Here is a 21,449-nt window from a genome sequence, read left to right on the forward strand (position 1 = left end):
CAAGACAGTAGACACCCTGGTTAAGTTTATTCTACACCTCTCCTATGTCTCTCCCCCACCTGCAGAGTGGACTCCTGCAAGGATGGAACAACCTTCCTGCCAGTTGAAGAGCCCCCAGTTAGGCCGATGGACCAGAGGCCCCTGCGCCAGGGCTGAGCCCCGTGCACCCACCCGCCCACAACCTCGGCAACACACAGACGAGGACCCGAAGCCCCCAAGGCCCAGCCAGAGCCCTAGCACGGAGGCGGCACCCCCCAACCCCAAGTCACCACACCTGCCCCGGATCCACTCAGGGGCAGCCAGGCTACCAGGCCAGTAACCTACGTCTGCCAGCACAGAAACTCCCCCAGCCCTGCTGCACACAGCCACAGGGAGAACACCCTCTAAGATCAACCAGAGCCACTATCCAGGTTATGACCACAACCCCCGATATAGTGTTGCTATGCAGGGGAAGTTTTTTACTCACAAGAAACTCCACTACCTGGCGCGCTAATGTTTGTTGCTCCTCCACTGGGGTCTCATCTCTGCCAGACTTCACACCAATCCCAGTCTCAGTGACTCTCGCGAAGCTCCTGTGTTTGGTTTCCAAACCGGTAATAATCATGTCCTCCAGTCGTGCATGCTGTTCTAAATCATCAACTCTCCTTTCTAAGAGCTGGATTGTTTTATCCTTTTCCTTAATCAAGCTTTTTAATTCTTTCATTTGGTTCATTAAAGTCATTAAGATTCCTTGTTGCTTAACTAGTCTTTTAACGTCTGTTGACAGCGAGTTAAGTGACAACTTAACTTTGGCTGGAGCCAAGATGACACAGAGAGCCTTTGGTCCATGAGATCTATCTAGGAGACATCAGTAATATCAGGTTTGTGTAAGCCGTCCTGTAGAACGCTTACATACAGCTGCTTCTGTCTCTGATCTCTGAGTATCTCTCAGCTTCAGGTGGGACTCCACACAGGTGTTGGATGGTTGACATGTGACAACATCCAAATGACTGGATCAAAGTGTTTGAATGATCTCAGCAGCTTTTAAACTATTGATATTTATACATTTACACTGATTTGGACTAAACTCAAATCATGCCAGAGGCTTTTATTTTGAAGTGAGGATCATTTAAACTCCATTTTTAATCGTCTTAGTCTGTTCATTTAAACACACAGTTGCTCCGCCTGACATCTTTTGCTTTTAAATTAAAACGTTAACGAATTTAAATTATTTGAATGAACTGAAAATAGATTCAAACTAAATGCTTTTAGAGAATAAACCCTACATGACCGCTGACCTGTATCTACAGCACTGACCTCTGACTTTCAGCTCCACTTGTTCCTTCAGCAGGATGTTTCGCTCCCTGCTGTAGACGGTGCAGGTGTAGGTCCAGTTGTCCCAGTCTGTGGGGTATTTGAGGGTCAGACTGAGGTCTCCAGTTTTCAGCAGGTCTTCATTCATCTTCGTTCGGTCTCTGAAAACCTGGTGCTGTTTGTGACGCTGGTCAGAGCCGTTCTCATACACGTGGACCTTTGCATTGTTATCCTTCCACTCCACTTTAGCATCTTCAGGCAGGTGAAGTGTGGTTTTGAGGGGCAGTAGGACAGACTCCACCCCGAATCCACCTCCACCTGGGGACTGAGAGGACAACAAAACACAACATGAGCTTGGATGGAGACATTTGTGTTGACTCTAACAGGCTGAATGCTGCTGCTTCACCGGGAGCTCACTGTTAGATAGAAAGTGATTTCCACATCAAACTTAGTAACTTACACAGCTCAAATGTCACATATGTGCTAACACATTTAGCAGGCTTACATGCTAACCCTACTTTTTAACCATATTGGAACACTTCAAATTAATCACACACGAGTATTTCCTCCCTTTAAATGCCCTTTACTTGTCATTAACTCTAATGCTGCTAACGTTAGCAAAGAGAGCATGAGATAGTCTGAAGCTCTGTGGGGTTTGCTCGTGAACTATACATGCTGCTTTCAAGTGCAGAGCAACAAACTATTTGAACTGATCCAACTTTATTAACACAGACAAAGATTTGTGGATCAGCTGCTGTTTGCTGGTATAGATATAATCCAGCTGATGTGGGAGAACTACATGTGGGACTTTAATGCTTCTTCTTCTTCTTTTGTCCCTAGCTGGTGGTTGGCAGCGAATCGAAGCCAATACGTTGCTGTGTGTGCCATAGGGCTTCCATCTTGATCAACAATGCACTTCCAGGCCTTGTGGTCTCTTGCCTTCACCTTCGCTTGCTCGAGAGTAAGACATTGTTGTTTAAGATTTTCTTCAATTTGCTTGATCCAAGTCTTCTTGGGCGCATCACGCTTGATTCTCCAGTGGGCGGGTGCTCAAAGACACTCAAAGAATCTTACTCAAACAGTGGATTTGGAAGACCTCGAGGTCATTGAGGTTGTATTTGAGGATAACCCAGACCTCGGACCCATAGAGTAGAATGGAAAGGGCAACACCAGTGTACGGTACAGGTGGATTTTGGTAGTGAGGGTGACATTTGTCGCCTTCCAGACGCACCATCAGAGGGAGGTGAAAGCTGCCCGCGCTCGACCAATTGTTGAGTGTATTTCTGCTGTTGATGCCACTTTCCTTTCTTGGACCATAGAGCCGAGATATTTGAATTCTCGCACTTGTTTGATTTCCACGCCTTCGAGATGCACGGTGGCTGGCAACCCATTAGTACTAAGGAATTTGGTCTTCTCTGCACTGGTCTTGAGACCATATGGTTGAGCAAACTGGGCGACATCGTGTAGCATATCCATAACCTCTGCATCATTTTCGGCAAAGGTGGCACTGTCATCTGTGAACATCAAGTCGGTTGCAGATCATCAGTGTACTGGACAACATGGTGGCCATTGAAGGTCCTGTGCATGATTGCATCAATCACAATGTTGTCGAGCAGAGGGGATACTACATCACCTTGCCCGAAGCCAGTCTTTATTTTGAATTCTTCAAATAAGTCATTTTGTATGCACACAAAGCTGGTCGAGCCATGATAATGATATGTTCTGCTTCCAACATTCTCCACAGGGCAGTCAGATCGATGTAATTGAAAGCAGACTTGAAGTCAATAAAGGCAATCACTGTCTACATCAAGCCTTTCGCTCAATCAACTGGCGAACAACGAAGATCTGATAACAGCATCCACGCCCAGGTCGAAAGCTGGCTTGCTCTTCTCTGCTTGACTGCTCATGATGCTTTTGTAGGTGTGAATGAATGATTTTCATTAAGACCTTAGCAGTGATGGAAAGGAGTCTAAAACCATAATAGTCCTTGTACTCTCGGATGTTACCTTTCTTGTGAAGTGGGATGACAATGGCCTTCTTCCACCTTTTCAGTATCTCATCTGTTCTCCAGATCTGTTGAATTAGTCCAAGAAGTCGAGAAAGGACTATGTGTCCTCCAGTTTTAATTGCTTCCGCATTGACTTGGTCCAGCATCATTTCCGGCAAAGATGGCATGCATAGCAAAGATGGCATGCATAGTCATGGACTGCATGTTTAACTTCTTCAATTGCCGAGTCGGCATCTGACATTTGCGCAGGGGGGGGGGGGAGGTCGATTTTGGGAGGCACTGCAGTTGGGCCTTGCAGCGTGTCATGATTTCAGACATCCAAGAATTCCTTCCAGCGATGCAGGCGTTCAGTTGCAGAGCGCACGAAGGTATCTTCAACTTTCTTGATGTTGTCATTTGTGGACATCATTTTGCTGCTTAGATGACACAACGAGCAGTAAAGTGTGAGGTAGTCATGTCTCGACGATGCCACTTCCAGGTCTTCAGCCACTTTGGTCCCAGTGAGCTTTCCGGCCCTCAAGATCATCCTTTGTACTTCTCAATTGAGCAGGCAGTTACGCTCAAGGTCTACCAGTTTTGCTTGCTTGTGCTCTGCTACCAGATCGAGACATTCATCAGATATCCATAACTGGGTGTGGTGCCGAGTTGGGGGACAGAGTGGGCGGCACTTTCAAAGATAGCCTTGGCTCTTTTTGCTCTTCTTTATCCACATTGTCTGAATCAGCCAGCCCGGCACAACAATTCAGCAAAGCAAATTGGAATTCTTGGCGACATCCATCATCTGTGAGCTGTTTCCAGCTAAGGCAGGGCAGCTTGGATGGCGTCTGCTTCATGTGCCCGAGTTTCAGTTGTAGTCGAGCGTGAACGAGGTAATGATCGAAGCCACAGTCTCGCCCCTCATTGCACGAACATCTTAAATGGGTGGTCGGTATCTGGCATTTATTAGCACATAGTCTAGCATCGTTGAGTCCTTTCCACTAGGATTTCTCCAGGTGAGCTGGTGTTTAATGGGGTGCTTGAAGATGGTATTTCCCATGACCATTTTCTTGGTCGCAGCAAAGGACAAAAGACAGTCCATTGTCATTGATCTCTCCATGGCCTGAATGCCCCAAGGTAGCCTCCCAGCCAAGTCGTTCAGATCCAACATGGGTGTTCAGATCACCCGCAATAATGATGAGGTCGATCTTTGAAGTTGTGTCAAGGTCAAGGTCAAGTTTATTTATATAGCACATTTCAAACAGCCAATGCTGCACAAAGTGCTTAACAATATAAAATGGCATTAAAGAGCAACAATGTAATACAATAATAACAGTATAAAACATTAATAGGACAATAAAAGAATCAAAACAATAACTAAAACTATTTAAAATAGTTTTGCTTGGGTGTGTGAAAAGTCAGGGCATACAAATGTCTTTAATAATGATTTAAGTTGCTCAAGTGTTTGTGCAGATCTAATATTTAGGGGAAGACTATTCCAAAGTCTGGGACCTGCCATAGAGAAGGCTATCACCACAAGATTTGAGATAAGTCCGCGGGATGGACAGCATTAATTTTGAGGTAGACCTCGTGGTTTTTCCTGGAGCATAAGCAGAGAGGAGCTCAGACAGGTAAGGAGGCGCTTGGGCGTTAAGTGACTTAAAAACAAAAAGTAAAAGTTTAAATTGGATCATGTAGGAGACAGGAAGCCAATGTAAAGACGCTAAAACTGGGGTTATATGCTTTCTCAGTTTGGTACCAGTTAGCAGGCAAGCAGCTGCATTTTGGACCATCTGAAGACGATGGATGGTGGCCTGATCTGACCGTAATGCAATGAATTGCAGTAGTCCAATCTGCAAGTAAGGAAAATGTGAATAACACATTCAAAGACGTTAGCCGGCTTTACCTTGGCTAGCTGCCTTAACTAAACGAAGAAGGACTGGACTACTGCACTCAGGCTGTAGTGCAGTAGTCCAGAAGCGAGGCTGCCATATCGCAGCCTCGCTTCTGTCAGTCTGCCCCAGGGCAGCTGTGGCTACAACCGTAGCTTGCCTCCACCAGTGTATGAATGTGAGTGTGAATGAATAATGGCATTGTAAAGCGCTTTGGGTGCCTTGAAAAGCGCTATATAAATCCAATCCATTATCATTATTATTATTACCTGCTTATTCAATTTAAAAGAACCATCAATGAAGACAACAATGTTTTTTACATGTGTTTTACAATAGGAGGAAAGGGGGGCCCAGAGTGCTATCGATGTCATTAAAGTTGCCATAAATGACTTTTCATTTAGCTTTAAAAAAAAATGTAATGACAACCACTGTTTGACGCAGTCAAGGCAGCGTAATAAGAGCTGGGGATGGTCCAACCCAGCCTTTAAAGGTAGATAAATCTGCAATCATTAGCAAAACAGTGAAATGAAATGCTGTACTGTGAGAAGATGGAACCCAATGGCGACTAGAATGCGAACAGGGCAGGACCCAAAATGGAGCCTTGAGGTACACCGTATTTAAGAGGGGCTATTTTGGCGTTATGGGGGCCCATATTGACACGAAAAGACCTTTCTGACAAGTAGGACTGAAACCACTGTAGGGTAGATCCTTTTAGGCCAGCATGAAATTCTAGCCGTGATAACAGGATGTCATAGTCGACCGTATCAAAAGCTGCTGACAGATCCAACAATAAAAGGGCAGCAGGGCTGCCAGAGTCCAGAGTTTAAAAAAATATCGTTAAAAATCCTTAAAAGCACTGTCTCAGTGCTATGAAGAGATTTAAAACCAGATTGAAAGTTTTCAGAGATCATATTAAAATCAAGGTGGGCATGCAACTGTAAATAGACCACTTTCTCCAAAACTATAGACAGAAAAGGAAGCTTTGAGATTGGCCTGTAATTGGACAGAACAGATGGGTCGAGGTTAGTTTTTTTAAAGAAGAGGCTGAACTAAAGCTTGTTTAAAGCATGATGGGACGCAGCCTGTAGTAAGGTCCTCAACACTTTTACAGTTGGAGTTCATTATTCCAGAATCCATAAAGGCAGCAGAAAAAGCGAGTGCTTTTAGAGCATTAAGCGCTCGCATTTTGCGCGCTGGGGCGCACAGCTTATCTACCGAGCAGCACAGCGTTTGAGTAAACAACACAGGAAAATGATCGGAGATGTGCAACTCAGATATTTCCGTGATACACACATCCAGCCCATGGGAAAGCACCAAGTCCAGTGTGTGACCTTTTTCATGCGCGGTTAAAAGAGTCAATAATATTTAAAAAGTCCTTGACCAAAAGTTTAGAGTCACAGCATACATGGATGTTAAAATCACCAAGGATTAAAAAACAATTAAAATTAAGAACTATTCCAGCCATAAAACCTGAAAACTCTTTGATAAAATCCTTATTAAACTTGGGAGCAGAGGTGGGACCAAGTCATTGTTTTGCAAGTCTCAAGTAAGTCTCAAGTCTTTATCCTCAAGTCACAAGTCAAGTCTCAAGTAAAGTCAAGCAAGTCAGAGTCAAGTCGTAAGTCAAGACAGACAACTTTCAAGTCAAGTCCCAAGTCCGAAACTTTGAATTTCAAGTCCTTTCAAGTCTTTTTTTTAACCCTCTGGGGTCCTGGGTATAATTGGCCGTTCTTGACTACTTTTGATTTTACCTCTATATTTCACCTTTAAAATAAGTTTTTCTTGCCTTGTTTGGTATCATTATTTTCAGCACAACCTCAAATATCTGAAATTTGAGTTATTTTTTCATTTTGGTATACTATATTAGCACAGTTGATCTAAATTCAGACAAAAAATTCAGAATCCGAGTAGAAAAAAGTTATATTTTTTTACATGTTTAACGAATCATTTTCATAACTTGAAATGCAAATAGAAATTGTACATTTCTAAAAATTATGCACAAGTTTTGCAAACAACAAAGTTATCTGGTACTATTTACCTAAAAATGCAGCCAAGGCCTCAGGCGTTCTTTATATAACCATTTAAATCTATTTACAGAACAATCAGGTGTGCTGCATCAAATAAGAAGGCACACAAATTATTTGTGCCAGTCCAAAACATGTAGTTTGTGTTCAGTATAAGACAGAGGAGAACACCACAGGCCTAAACCCTGCAGGTCTGACAACTGGAGGTGCAACAGTCCAGTTTTCTATGTGGAGACAGCGTTTACCCTGGAATCTGCCTTTGACAGCTTTTTAGATCAAATATGAAATTCAGCAGTCTAACTGACACACAATACACAACAATAACTACACAACAAACTAACAACAAACACGCTAAACGTCACTAATGTCTCACATATGAAAACTCTCTCTCTGTCTTTCTTTCGCTCGCCCGCTTTCCGTCATGGTGTTGCTCCTAAAAACTTCCCTTCTCCTAAACAACCAAATGTCACATGTTGCCTTATCATTTTTTGATTGGCTGACATGGTAAACTCTAACACCAATAGGGAAGGGGTGTTTTCTTTTTTCTTTTCACTTTCACTGCAAGTGGAGCGCGTATGCTAGGCTGTCTGTAGAAAACGCCGTTTTGTCTAGCATCCCTGTTGAGAATAACCTTTGCAAATAAACAACAGCTAATAATATAAGATCAAAGTATTTTATTTGATGTATTGACATAAATGACAGAAGAAAAAGGCCATGTATAGCAGGACTACTCAATTACACACTAAGGTGGGCCAGATTTTCTAACCAAAAAAAAATTTCCCAGGCTCAGACATGCAAAAGTTAAACACGACCATACACTAATTGCAAATTAAACACAGTGATTTTGAATTGTGATGTGATGGTAAAATAAATATTTGTCAGTCTAAACTGGGTTAAATCTACGGGTTAATGATGGGAGGAGACGGAGAGAGACTGAGTACAGCTACAGAACCCACTTTCTGAAACGGACCCTGCTCACCATTCACCGACAATTCTGAGCTAACAAGTTGCATGTTATTCTTGGATGCGCTTGCAGGACCGGATTTAAAATAGCATGACAAACATATCATACCTGTTAAAGCCAAACAGTATCATCAACGTAGCCGAAGAACATTTGCTAATAAGATGAAGTTAGCTAAGTCAGCTATTTCATCGTAGCAAAAAAAAAAAAAAAAACCCACCTACCGTTCTTTATGCAACTTCAAATGTCGGACAAAGTTGGAAGTTGTTCCATCTCCGTCTGTGATTCTCTTCTTGCATGTTTTGCATATTGCATTTCGTTTTTTGTTGACTACTTCGTAGTTTATGTACCCGAAAGAAATTACTCTTGGGAGCATTTTTGGCTCGAGCGTTTTTGTTCTTGTTTTTTTCAAATCTGGTTAATTTGATTGGCTGTGCTACAGCCCACGCTCACATACATACGGAGTGTGGTAAGAATGAATGAATGAATAAAGTGAATTAATGGTCCGCAGTTTTTATATAATATGTATGTTAAATTTTAGATTTGGGTAAAAGATCAAGTCTTTTCAAGTAAACAGGTTCAAGTCCAATTCAAGTCCCAAGTCACTGGTGTAAAAGTCCAAGTCGAGTCACAAGTCTTACAACCTTTTTTAAAATCAAGTCTAAAGTCATAAAATTAATGACTCGAGTCTGACTCGAGTCCAAGTCATGTGACTCGAGTCCACACCTCTGCTTGGGAGGACAGTATATAAGGGTATACAACAAAGGCACAGGAACAAAGGCGCAGCAGAGTTTAGGTGTAACTCAAACAGCTGGAATTCAAAACTAGAAAATGAATTGTGCTGTAATGTTTGATGGCAATGAAATCGAGCATTGAACACGGTGGCTAAGCCTCCCCCTCTACCAGAGGACCGAGGGAGGCTGAAGAATGAGAAGTTAGGAGGAACCAGTTCCGAAAAAGCTACAAACTCACTGGGTTTGGCTCATTCACAGCCATGTTTCTGTCAAAAACAGAAAGTCCAGGTGTTGTGACTTCAGGAAGTCGTTTAATACAAATGTCTTGTTTGCTAAAGATCTTACATTTAGTAGAGCCATTTGAAGTGTGTAGATCCTAACATCAGATGTTCCAGCTCGGTTAAGTGTGCGAAGGTTTCTCTGGTCCACACTCCATCCACGGGTCCGAGGCCACTTAGGAATAGAATGCTGAGAGCGGCGGATCAATTGTCATGGGAGCTCCAGGGACAACAGGCAGGATCCATCTAAAGATGCACTCTGCTCTCTAGTAGTTCCACGGCATTTTGGGATAGAATAGAGAAGGATAAGGCTAGCAAAAGCCAAAGCAAAGCTAGCAGAGTTGACGGACGTGTGTCGCCGTGCATACTGCTGTCGCCATCATGTCCAAGATGAGCCACAGACTGTTATAGAAGTTGTCCTTGACCACATCCAAGCTGGTCTCTGTTGACCCATGGCAGAGATGGTGTGCGTCGTAATTGTTTTGTTAATGGTGAGGGTGGCAAGGCGTTCTGAGATGGGTTGGAAGGCGAGGACGCTGGTAGAAACTCTGTGGTAAACCATGAAGCAGACCCCTGCTTCTCACTATAATAGAGTGTCATCAGATCGTTGGTGAAAGAGGGCTTGAAGCTGGTAGCACCTGATCCCATTAGATGAAGTTCAGACAAAGCTGCAGTTTTACACCACTAGATCTCTTGGACGATGATCTCTTTCTGGTGGTGTCCCATGCGGACATTCCATACACCGATGTTGATCGCCACTTTTGGTGAAATTCGAATTGGCCTTGGCCAGTAGTCCACTTCTCACCAGCATCCTGGGTCCCCAATGCTGTCGCATCGGTTGCCCTGGATGTGGGATCTTGAACGTGCGACATTGATCGATTTGGATCCATACAGTTTCATGCCCCATTTCCCCAGACACCTGGTTCTGGTCCCTTCGGCAGGGCAACCACCCTCCTCCTTTTGCAGCCGGCTTGGGACCATCCTTGGCGGAGTTGACACTTTGATGCAGTTATGAATCGTTCTGATTCCTTTCCATTTTCAAAGGCTGATGCATCAGTTAAAATTCTTAAAAACCTTATAAATAGAGAAAGGTTGGTTAAAACAAAGAGAGGCACTGGCAGCATTTAAGACACTAAACAAGAGAAACAGATCAGAGAACATCAGACTGAATAAGTGGAATAAAGTGAAACAGAGAACTAACGCTCCCTAAGAATGGAGCTGTCAGAGGAAGAGAGCAGCAAACTGAAAGTCTCTGTTAGCTGCAGAGCTCTGAAACTTCACACAGCTTTGGATGATAACATGGAGAAAGGATGTGGAGATTTTCACAGTTCTGCTAGAAATCATCTTCTAGTTATTGTGACTCAGATATGACTGATTATAGATGAGGACCAATGTCAATGGGAAATTGTACTTAGTAGTCAGTATAATCTTTTAATAATATAAGTTTACTTATGGTAGAATACTGCATGTAGTCATTTGTGTTTAGAAGTATATAGTAGATGGCATATTGAAAGAATGTCTCATCCTAGGAGGTCTGTGTAGCATGAAGAGGGAGGTGCGTTCACTCCTCTTCAGAGTGCTCTGGCTTTCACACCCACACCCACATCCTGGGAGCATGGGAAAGGGTATACCTTCTTTTATTGTTTTATGACAGGATAGACGTATCTATGTCTGTTTTACTCTAAGTGCCTTTTGACAAACAAAGAAGGTTTTTACTCATATTTGAACTGACTTAGCTTAGCCTGTGTTTTAGCCACATGCTAAACAAACACATGTTCAGAAACTAGAAGATGTTACCTTTCAGATGAAGTCTCACACATGAACTTTGCTCCTACAGTTCATCTGCTGAAGCTTTTACATTTGGCTGGAAATCAAATAAAAACCAAAACAGCCACAAACATCAGACATGCTAACACTGTAACATTATTGGATGGAGCCCACTGAGACTGAACCACCATCATGAGTCTGACCTCTGACCTTTGACCTGTATCTACAGCACTGACCTCTGACAGTGAGCAGCACTTGTTTCTTCAGCAGGATGTTTCCCTCCCTGCTGTAGATGGTGCAGGTGTAGGTGCAGTTGTCTCCATCTGTGGGGTATTTCAGGGTCAGACTGAGGTCTCCAGTTTTCGGCAGGTCATCATTCATCTTCGTTCGGTCTCTGTAAGCCTGGTGCTGTTCTTCAGGCTGGTCAGAGCCGTTCTCATACACGTGGACCTTCCTGTTGTGTGGTATACTGAGGATCGTGTAATTGTCCATCCACTCCACTTTAGCGTCTTCAGGCAGGTGAAGTGTGGTGTTGAAGGGCAGCTGGACTCCACCCCTGAATCCACCTCCACCTGGGGGACTGAGAGGACAACAAAGCACAACGTGAGCTTGGATGGAGACATTTGTGTTGACTCTAACAGGCTGAATGCTGCTGCTTCACTGGGAGCTCACTGTTAGATAGAAAGTGGTCAGTGTGAAGAGGAGACGCAGCAGAAAGATGAAGACTGACAGGAAGAAAGCAGTGAACAGACTGTTGGAGCTGCTGTTAGTGGGACAGGACTTTATTCAGTCTCTGAGGACCAGATTTGACTTGATGAAGCAGAGAAACACAGTCTGAGTGTTTCTGTCACACTCACTTCATCACACAGCTCAGTTTGACAACATTTGGAAGAATTTGATAGAAGCCTTCCTTTAGTAAAAGCACCAATAAAACACCATGAAAACACCTCACTACACACAAAACTGCAGTACTGGCAAATTGTACATAAAGTCTGAAAAGTCAAAGTACTTATTGTGCAGAAAAATGTTCCCATCAGTGTCTATGGATCAATATTACTGCTGCACATGTTTAAGGCTGAGCTCATTTCAAATCCTTTCTATTGTGTTGAATCTGCAGTAATGCATCATATTCTATAAAATCATATGTTTGTAGTGGCTGTCCTGTGAGGACCACGTATCTCTAAATAAACAGCTGTTAATGAGCTCACAAACACAGGCCTACAGCTGGATTTGAAAAAAGTCCATTCAATAGAAAATCAACAATCACAGCTGGATTCAAAGGCTTGAGCTCTGTGTGACATGGTTACCTGTCAGTATCTACAGGGGATTCAAATATGAAGGAAACATGAAGGTGGTGCATTAGAAAAACTGCTGCTTTCAAGTGCAGAGCAACAAACTATTTGAACTGATCCAACTTTATTAACACAGACAAAGATTTGTGGATCAGCTGCTGTTTGCTGCTATAGATATAATCCAGCTGATGTGGGAGAACTACATGTGACACTTTGATGCAGCCATGAATCTGACTGATTTCTTTCCAGTTTCAAAGGTTGATGCATCAGTTAAAGTCCTTAAAAGCTCAGAAATAAAGAGAAAGGTTGGTTAAAGCAAAGAGAGGCACTGGCAGCATTTAAGACACTAAACAAGAGAAACAGATCAGAGAACATCAGACTGAATAAGTGGAATAAAGTGAAACAGAGAACTAACGCTCCCTAAGAATGGAGCTGTCAGAGGAAGAGAGCAGCAAACTGAAAGTCTCTGTTAGCTGCAGAGCTCTGAAACTTCACACAGCTTTGGATGATAACATGGAGAAAAGGATGTGGAGATTTTCACAGTTCTGCTAGAAATCATCTTCTAGTTATTGACTCAGATATGACTGATTATAGACGAGGACCAAAGAAGGTTTTTACTGAGATTTGAACTGACTTAGCTTAGCCTGTGTTTTAGCCACATGCTAAACAAACACATGTTCAGAAACTAGAAGATGTTACCTTTCAGATGAAGTCTCACACATGAACTTTGCTCCTACAGTTCATCTGCTGAAGCTTTTACATTTGGCTGGAAATCAAATAAAACCAAAACAGCCACAAACATCAGACATGCTAACACTGTAACATTATTGGATGGAGCCCACTGAGACTGAACCACCATCACTGACCTCTGACCTTTGACCTGTATCTACAGCACTGACCTCTGACTTTCAGCTCCACTTGTTTCTCCATCAGGACGTTTCCTCCCTGCTGTAGACGGTGCAGGTGTAGGTGGAGTTGTCTCCATCTGTGGGGTATTTCAGGGTCAGACTGAGGTCTCCAGGTTCCAGGACCTTCCTCTTCATCTTCGTTCGGGCTTTATAATCCTCATGTTGTTCTTCAGGCTGGTCAGAGCCGTTCTCATACACGTGGACCTTCCTGTTGTTTGCATCCTTCCACTCCACTTTAGCATCTCTAGGCAGACAAACTGTGGTTTTGCAGATCAGCTGGACAGACTCCACCCCTGAATCCAACCCCACCCAGGGGACTGACAGGACACAAAGCACAACATGAGCTATAGTGAAAGTTACTAATGTTCTCCTTATGACCTGTTACAGTGGACTTGTCCTTGTACTGTGTCCTTGTCCTGTTAGACCTCAGTGTAGACCACAACATTTTACTGCAAACACTAGAACACACCAGAGTTATTAAGGTGAATTCACTGCAGTGGGTTAAACCCCTACTGATAGATTCCAGTTTGTGAGGAGTTTTCTTCACATAGAAAACTTAGGCATGGACTTCCACAGAAATGTCACCATTACTGCTGACATTATACTTGGTTTTCTACAACGTAATGTAAAGTTATTATATATTATTCATGTTTCTGTTCAGTTGTATTGGTTGTTTTCATTGTAACTTCTGCTGCTCTCCGCTGGTCTCTCTTGTAAAAGAGACTTAAATCCCAGTGAGACTTTTACGTGCATAAATAAAGTACACCTGCAGCCTCTGTGTCAGATCAATGCAGTGAAGCACACACACTGTTTAGTAAAGTCATGTTGTGGAGCTGTTTCACTGATCAATGACTGAGTCTGAAGGAGGTTTTCTGACTTCTGGAACAAACCTGGAAGTTTCTCTTCAGCTCTCTGTATCAGCTGTTTGTAACTCTCAACTCTTTCAGCTTCTGGAACAAGTTTGTGTGAGCCGCAGTCAAGGAGCCACCAGAGGACACCTGCTAACCATCGGCATTATGGGTAGTGTAGTAGGAGACACTCACCTGACATGAAATAGTGCCGGAAATAATATAGAAGACCTCCAGAAATCACAAGAAGAACCAGGAGAACCAGGAGAGCTGTGGCCCAGGATGGAAATGGTTCTGTGGAGAAACATAAAACAATAACATGACTGCTGAACATTGACCTCATTTTCCTCCACTAACACCTGGTGTTTTTCTACATCTCTGACCTTTGACCTGCAGCACTACTTTCTGTCTCAGGATGTCTTTGTCCCTGTAGATGGTGCAGATGTATCCTCCACTGTCTCTCTTTTTGGGGTACTTCAGGGTCAGACTGAGGTCTCCAGTTCTCAGCAGGTCTTCATTCATCTTTGTTCGGTCTCTGTAAAAACTGTCCTGGTTACTTTTGTTTGGATACACATGAACCACCATCAGTTCAGGGTCAGAGTGAGTCCACTCCACTCTGGTGTCCTGAGGCAGGTCAGCTGTAGTTTTGCAGGGCAGAATGACAGACTCTGAGCCTTCCTCCACCTCCACCTCCACCTGGTGGTCTGAGAGGACAATAAACCACAGTATCAGGTGTAGAAGCAGCAGCAGTCACACTGATGGTAACTGAAGCACAGCTGAGTATCTACACAGCAAATCTCTGGAGTTAAATATCCTGGAGTTAGGCATGAAAGTGCGCAAGAGTTACATTCCGGGATGTATGCATAAGTAAAATATAAAGTTGACTAACTAGAACTACATGTGTTTTCTGTATGTTATGCTGATTTGGAGATAGCCGCTAGGTTAATGCTGATCAAAAGTTAGCTAACTAACTTATCTTACTGTATTTTAAGATACACATTTCACGTTGTCAATGAAAATGTTTATTTCTATTTCTTATTTTTAACACTAACGTTTAATTTAACGTTAGCTAACTACAGTAATATTCTGTTTAGACTCATGGTAATGGCCGTATTTAACCAAAGAGAGGTGCAGCCTGCATTGATGAGATGTTGAGGTACCATTAACATCAGTTAGTTAGTCCTGCTGCACACTGAGATATGCACACAACCCTGTCTCCAGAACTGAAAAGACAAGGACACAGCAAACATGCGGTCACATTGTCTGCTAAACCTAGCCTAGCTAAATAGATTTTAAGCAATATTTAGTGCGGGCAGGCTAACTCTATGTAAGAAAGTGTTTATTGATTAAGTTATACACAGTTCACATAAAGTTACCATAAACAACCTCTTCTTCTTGTGTTGTGTTTCATATTAGTAAAGGTATTTTTTTCCATGGGTGGCCAAGATGTTGATAAAAGTAAAACACAGAGAGACAAAGAAATATGTCAAATTGGAAGAAGTCAGGTTCACAGACTTTGTGAGAGCAGGTAAGTTATGGTTCTTACTAATGTTGTTATTAACTGAGTGATGATTTTACTTCAGTGCAGCAGAAGTTTCTCATACCAGAAAATGCCTCACTGAAAGTCACAGATGAGCAGGGTATAGAGGTGGATGAGGATGTCTTTCCTGAACTTGCAGCAGTCAAAGAGGTGTGTTTTGTCATACAGGTGAAGGTAAGTAAATATATGCTCTGATAGATTTTGAAGGATTTGATTTGTACAGTTACTCTTAAATAAATATTTTTAATTTGTCTAATATCCTGTGGTAACAATCAGAAAATGCTGCTTTCATGGCTCAACAGTAAGTTGGATTTATCACATGCATTTCAGACATCCTGGAAACAGAATCATCCAAGAAGCTGTGTGACTGCTCAGACCTAACACACTATGTGACACTCACACCTTGTGGTATGTAAATTGTATATTACCATAATAAAATACAAAATAACCATCTGTTCTCCTGGGAGAAAGTATAATTTAATCAAAGCGTGCAATTTACTGGCCCTATGTGCGTAAATGGTATCTTTGTTGTGTTGTGTTTTTGATTATATACCTTATATTCTAATATTTTTATTTGTCACCCTCAGATTTGACTGTCCTGAAGCAACATGTGGAAGAGCCCTCCTCTCCAAGTCTAACAGATACATTGTCTGTCTCAACCACCAGCAGTCAGAGCAGAAGTGATGCCGGACTTCAAACGGTTCAGCCTCTATTGGACAGCATACATGAAAGAAATGTAGATACAGTACTTAACTGACTCATACTTGACTCTTTAGTTGCCACTGAGCTATAGTCAAAATCTCTACTGTTGGCCAAATTCATATTGTTTCTATCTATAGCCCTATAAGTGTAAAAACTATAATCTCTATCAAAAAAGGAAAGTTTGGAGTCTAACCTTAGAAATAGAGAGGGTGTCTGGGATCTTTTGCTTTTACTCTTGAATGGTTTCATAAAATATTCACTGGATCTTTCTCTGGGACAGCCAGTCCACTGAAAAAGATGCTTTCTATTTAGTTTTTTTTTTTTTTTTTTTTTTACAAATGTCTCTCAAATGAGTAAATGCTTTGTTTGTGTATAATGAACTTACAGGAAAGTCTAGTCTATCGAAACTATTTCAAGTGTTTCTGTCAGGCAGCAGCTGTCTGAGATGATGGTTGATAAATGTAACAGATAAAAACTTAAGCAGAACAATATCAAAATATAAACATCAGTCCTACAGTTTTATGCCATTAACTCTGCAGTCCCCTCTCTGTTACCTGAACCCCGCTATGATTTACACTACATATCCTAACACAGCAGTTATTAACCTGAGAGTCTCAGTGACATCAGGACCAGCTGGATGAAACATGATGAACCATCTCTGCTCTGTCTGCGTTTCATAGCAGCTCCTCCAGTCTGAGTCTGTACAACATCAGGACACTTCCTGCTGCTCTGTGAGCTGCAGTTAGAGAGCTCATGTTCTCCACTGTGTGTAAATGTTGTGAGTGTAAACCTCCACATGCAGTAAAGACTCCAGCTGTTGTAGCAGTGAGATCCTGTTTCCACTGAGGTTAGCTCTGAGCTACATGTTGCTGCTGGTTTCTTCAGGTTAGTCACAACAATTTACAAAACGTTCCCTTCAGTTTGAACTCTTACTCTGATATGTCACATAGATAACAGGCTCATGTGGAGTCTCTAACCCACCCAGAGTTCTGACTGACCTTTGACCTGCAGCTGTACATCTCTCAGTCTCCATTTTCCTCTCCCATCACTGATGGAGCAGGTGTAGTTGCCACTGTCAGTCTTTGTTGGTTTTCTCAGAGTGAGGCTGAAGTCTGAAGTGTCCAGAGCATCAGACCTCATTGATGTGCGCCCGCTGTAATGCTGGTTTTGTCCTGTAAGATCATCTCTTCCTTCTTGTCGATGCGTGGACAGATTTGGGATGAAGATCAGAGCGAGTCCACATCACTGTGGGCTCTTCAGGTATGAAACCTGAGTGCAGACAGGGCAGCTGGACAGATCTTTCCCCCTCATTCACCTCCACAACCACAGCCAGGGCATGCTGGGAAACTATAAGAACAAACAAACAGAAACACAAATTCACTGCATGCTGTGTGTTTGTCTCATTTATCAGCAGGACACAGAGACCAGTTTTACAGTCAGACATTCAAATTTAATGTATTTATTTATTAAATCTGAACATTTAATCTGTGAAGACCTGGAAGATTACTTTTATCTCTCTCGCTCGCATCACCCTGTCTGGGTGGAGCTCATCATGGGCTCCAGCCTTTGGTCCATGCACCTGCAGATAATTACTAACCTGTGGTTCATCACTCTGTTTGCTGGCCACTTCATAAGGCAGTGGCTCTGAATTACTCGTTGCTGGACTATTGAGTAACACATGTTAGTGTAATCCCGGCTCTGCAAACTTCTGTGTGCCTTCGTGCATCTTCTTGCAGTGACTTCTCTTTTGTACATAGAATCCCTGGGCCCGTCTTTTAATACTGAATCTCGGAACCCTGAGCGTGAGTGTTTGCAGTTTGGCATGGCGTGTGCAAGTGTGAAGATCCTGTTTTCCCTAATCTCCCGTGGATCCCTGGAACCCTGGCCTTTCCCCACATGTGTATTGAGCACCTGGCGTTGTAAATAAAGAACTGTTTAACTGGGATTCTCTGTCTGCACTTGAGTCTGTCCCCCCCTGCCGTGACATAACCTCTCAAAACGTAGACATCTTCTTTGTCACTAATACTTGGCTCCAACTAGGCCACTCCCGCCTCTGTTCAAACAGAGGCTTTGAACAGAGGCGGTGGTTTACGACACCAACTGTCTGCCATCTATAATCCAGTTTTGAGATCCCTCCCCAGACGCCTTAACGCCCACTCACATCCTGGGCCATCTGACCTCAGGAAATCACATGATAGGGTGGGGCCAGGTTTCACAATGAGCTCACCTGAAACCCTGGCTGATTAGGACCCACACCCACTTTCACACCTTGGCTCATGTGATTAGAGGATCATCAGGGGTCCTTTGTCCCTCTTTGGGGGGATACTCCCACTGGGTTTAAATCTGGGACTCTCGGCCATTTGACCTTAGAACTGAAGAAGCTTCTCGGATGAGAGGTGAAACGTCTTCAAGCAACTTAAAGAAGTCCAGACGCTTTTCTTTCCAAGCTCCTTAGACTATGTGCATTGAAGGACATATCCTGGTCAAAAATCACTCCAAGGTTCCTCACAGTGTTACTGGAGGCCAAGGTAATGTCATTCAGAGTAAGAATCTGGTTAGATACCATATTTCTAAGATTTTTAGGATAGAGTACAAAAACCTCAGATTTCTCTGAATGTAGAATCAGAAAATTAGAAGCCATCCAGCTCTTCATGTCTATGGGCAGCCTCAGTCCAGCTCATCAGCCCAAAAGTGTGTTCGCACACTGGGGAAAATTCCCAGTGTGACATCCAGCATTTAACATTAGATCAACATAAGATCAGAATCAGCACAGATCAGAGCTGTTTCTGTGCTGTAGGGAACAAACCTGAGAGAGACTTCTAGAAATATTTCTGCTGTATATATGTGGGATTAACTGAGAAGCCGCAGACTTTTCAAAGTTTGAGATAAAAACAGGAGGTGTGAAGTTTGTCTAAGATTAACTCAGACAGGAGGATCCAGGAGGCTTTATCACCTGGAATAAAACTCTGGGGTTCTTCATCTTTCTCCTAGTTCCTCTCAGCTCTTCTGCTTTGTGTTTTTATATCTCTGCTGTGATCACTGAGCCATGGAGGGCATTATATTTCTGATGTTTCACCTTCAAAGGGGCGATGCCATCAAGAACAGATTTCTATGTACATATTGAAATGATCTAAGAGTCCCTGAGATCAGGGCTCTGAGGGCAGAGACAGCTAAGAAGCTGCTGCTGACTTTGAGTTTAGACGCTGAGATGGATGCAGGTTTGTGAGCAGGAAACAGAAGCAGGGATGGAAGAAAAGATCCTCGTGATCACAGACAAGAACATCAAGCATTTCAACATTATTCAGAGCCAGAGAACAGCACACGCTCAGGTCACTGCAGAGTTTCACCTGCAGATAAAAATGTTTGGTGTCCACCAAAGGAAAATCAGCAGGACTGTGATTTTACAGCATTTTTATAAGTGCACTTTTATTTAAGCTTAAATACATTTGAGTTTGTCAAACGGCCAAAATAACAGGAACACAAACAGACTGGTGTAAATTCAGCTCACACAGACTCTGTGTTCACTACATGCAGACCAGCTGTGCTCATATGTGCAGTTACAGCTCATTTAGAGGCAGGAATATCCTGCTATGTCCCTGTTAGGACCTGCTTCTTTGACTGCTCACCACTCAAACAGCTTCATGACATTAGCAGTAAGAGCAGATGTGGATCCACAGCAAACATGTATGTTGGTCACAATCAATGAAAGAAGCTCAGAAAGCTCTTCAGTAAAACCAGTGTTAGAAATGAAACACACAGCACAGCATGCTGGGTAATTACAAGGACTCCCATCAGGCACAGGGAGGCACGTCCCCCTAACTACTCATGCTGATTAACACAACACACACATGTTACATGCACTTCTCTCCACGACCACTAGATGTCTCCACACTCTGTGCTGACTCCAATGAATGATCAGAGCTGCTGAGCCTGTTTGCAGACAGAGGAGGAGCTCCTGGTGATCCGTGTGGGACTAAAAAGCTCTGATAACGTCCATCCAGCAGCTGATAACAGGGACATTTGGTGCCATGTCAGAGCTGCACAGTCAATCATCAGTTTGGCTCTTTAGTTTGAAGAGTTCAAAGCAGCAGCAGAGAATCTAAAGTGTGTCACACAGCACCAAGTTTCCTTTGGTCACATATGAAATGTGAGTCAGAGCTTCAGCTACACAACAACACACACACAGCAGCTGATTGTAACATGAGCTCATCTGAAAGCCACCAAGAAGAATCCAGTGATTTGAAAGTTGCTGCTTTGGATTGTTAGTTTGATCTGAATCAGAATCCAGTGTTTGATGGAAATCTGCTCCTGCTGCACTTCAACACATTAAAGAGAGAGAGATGATGATGAGAGCAGAGAGAGGAAGGTGTACTTACCGTGCAGGAGGATCACAAACACCACAAACATCTTCATGTTCCTGTCAAACTCAGAGACTCTTTAAAAGCCCTTCAGGACATCAGCTCACAGCAGCTCTCACTTTCCTCTGCTGATCATCTACTGACACTCTCACACTGCTCACACTGTCACAGCTCAGAGTTCAGCTTCACACTTTGTTAAAGCACATCTGTGGAATGAAGTCCGGCCGGCCACAGATCACTTCTGAGAAAAGAGGAGGACGTTCAGTCATTTGAAGGTGTATAAGTGCATACGTGGGATTCTTCTTCATGCTGACATAAAGTAGACCAACCAGGTGTGAAGCTATGAGGAAGCTGAACACCTCCTCTGTCCTCAGAAGTGATCTGTGGCAGTCTGCCATCATGTTTGGCTGAAAGCTGACAGAGACAAACTCTGATTGTGTTTGTGCTGCTCACACTTTACTGGAACACACTCAGCTGTGAGCTGTGCTTAGATTTAGTGTCAGGAACAGAAAATATTGGAGAAAATCAGTGAGTGAAACAACACGACTGACATGACAGCAGGAAGAAGTGAGGCCTTAAAGACGGAGCTAACAGATCATCACTGGGATGAAGTGTGTGCTGACGTTCCTGATCAGGCATACAGTGTATCTGAAATCCATCCTGAGAATCACATCATAAACTCTGTCCTGTTAGGAAATGTTGCTTAAAGATGAGGAGAAAGAAAAGCTGTGGATGACTAAAGGTCTGCAGAGGACACGCAGGAAGAAAAATCCACTTTAGAAGCAGTTTTTACTGCAGAGAAGCAGAGACAGTGAAGGCAGCAGGATCCCTCCTTCATCAATGTTCACAAATATCAGAGAAATGATCT

At 43.0% G+C, this 21,449-nt stretch overlaps 1 protein-coding gene across 1 annotated transcript in view; it reads right to left on the reverse strand.

Annotated features, from left to right (window-relative positions):
- Positions 1–11,279: 11,279 nt before the first annotated feature.
- Positions 11,280–21,449, reverse strand: part of LOC120434693 (butyrophilin subfamily 1 member A1-like) — a 30,281-nt gene continuing 20,111 nt past the window's right edge. Inside the window, exons 4-6 of the mRNA XM_039602969.1 lie at positions 14,177–14,275; positions 13,125–13,450; positions 11,280–11,513 (exon numbers count right to left, since the gene is read on the reverse strand). Coding sequence (XP_039458903.1) covers positions 13,155–13,450; positions 14,177–14,275 — 395 coding nt within the window. The 3' untranslated portion in view covers positions 11,280–11,513; positions 13,125–13,154. The remainder of the gene's footprint in view (positions 11,514–13,124; positions 13,451–14,176; positions 14,276–21,449) is intronic.

Source organism: Oreochromis aureus, linkage group 3 (genome assembly GCF_013358895.1).
Source record: "Oreochromis aureus strain Israel breed Guangdong linkage group 3, ZZ_aureus, whole genome shotgun sequence".
Classification (NCBI taxonomy): Eukaryota; Metazoa; Chordata; class Actinopteri; order Cichliformes; family Cichlidae; genus Oreochromis; species Oreochromis aureus.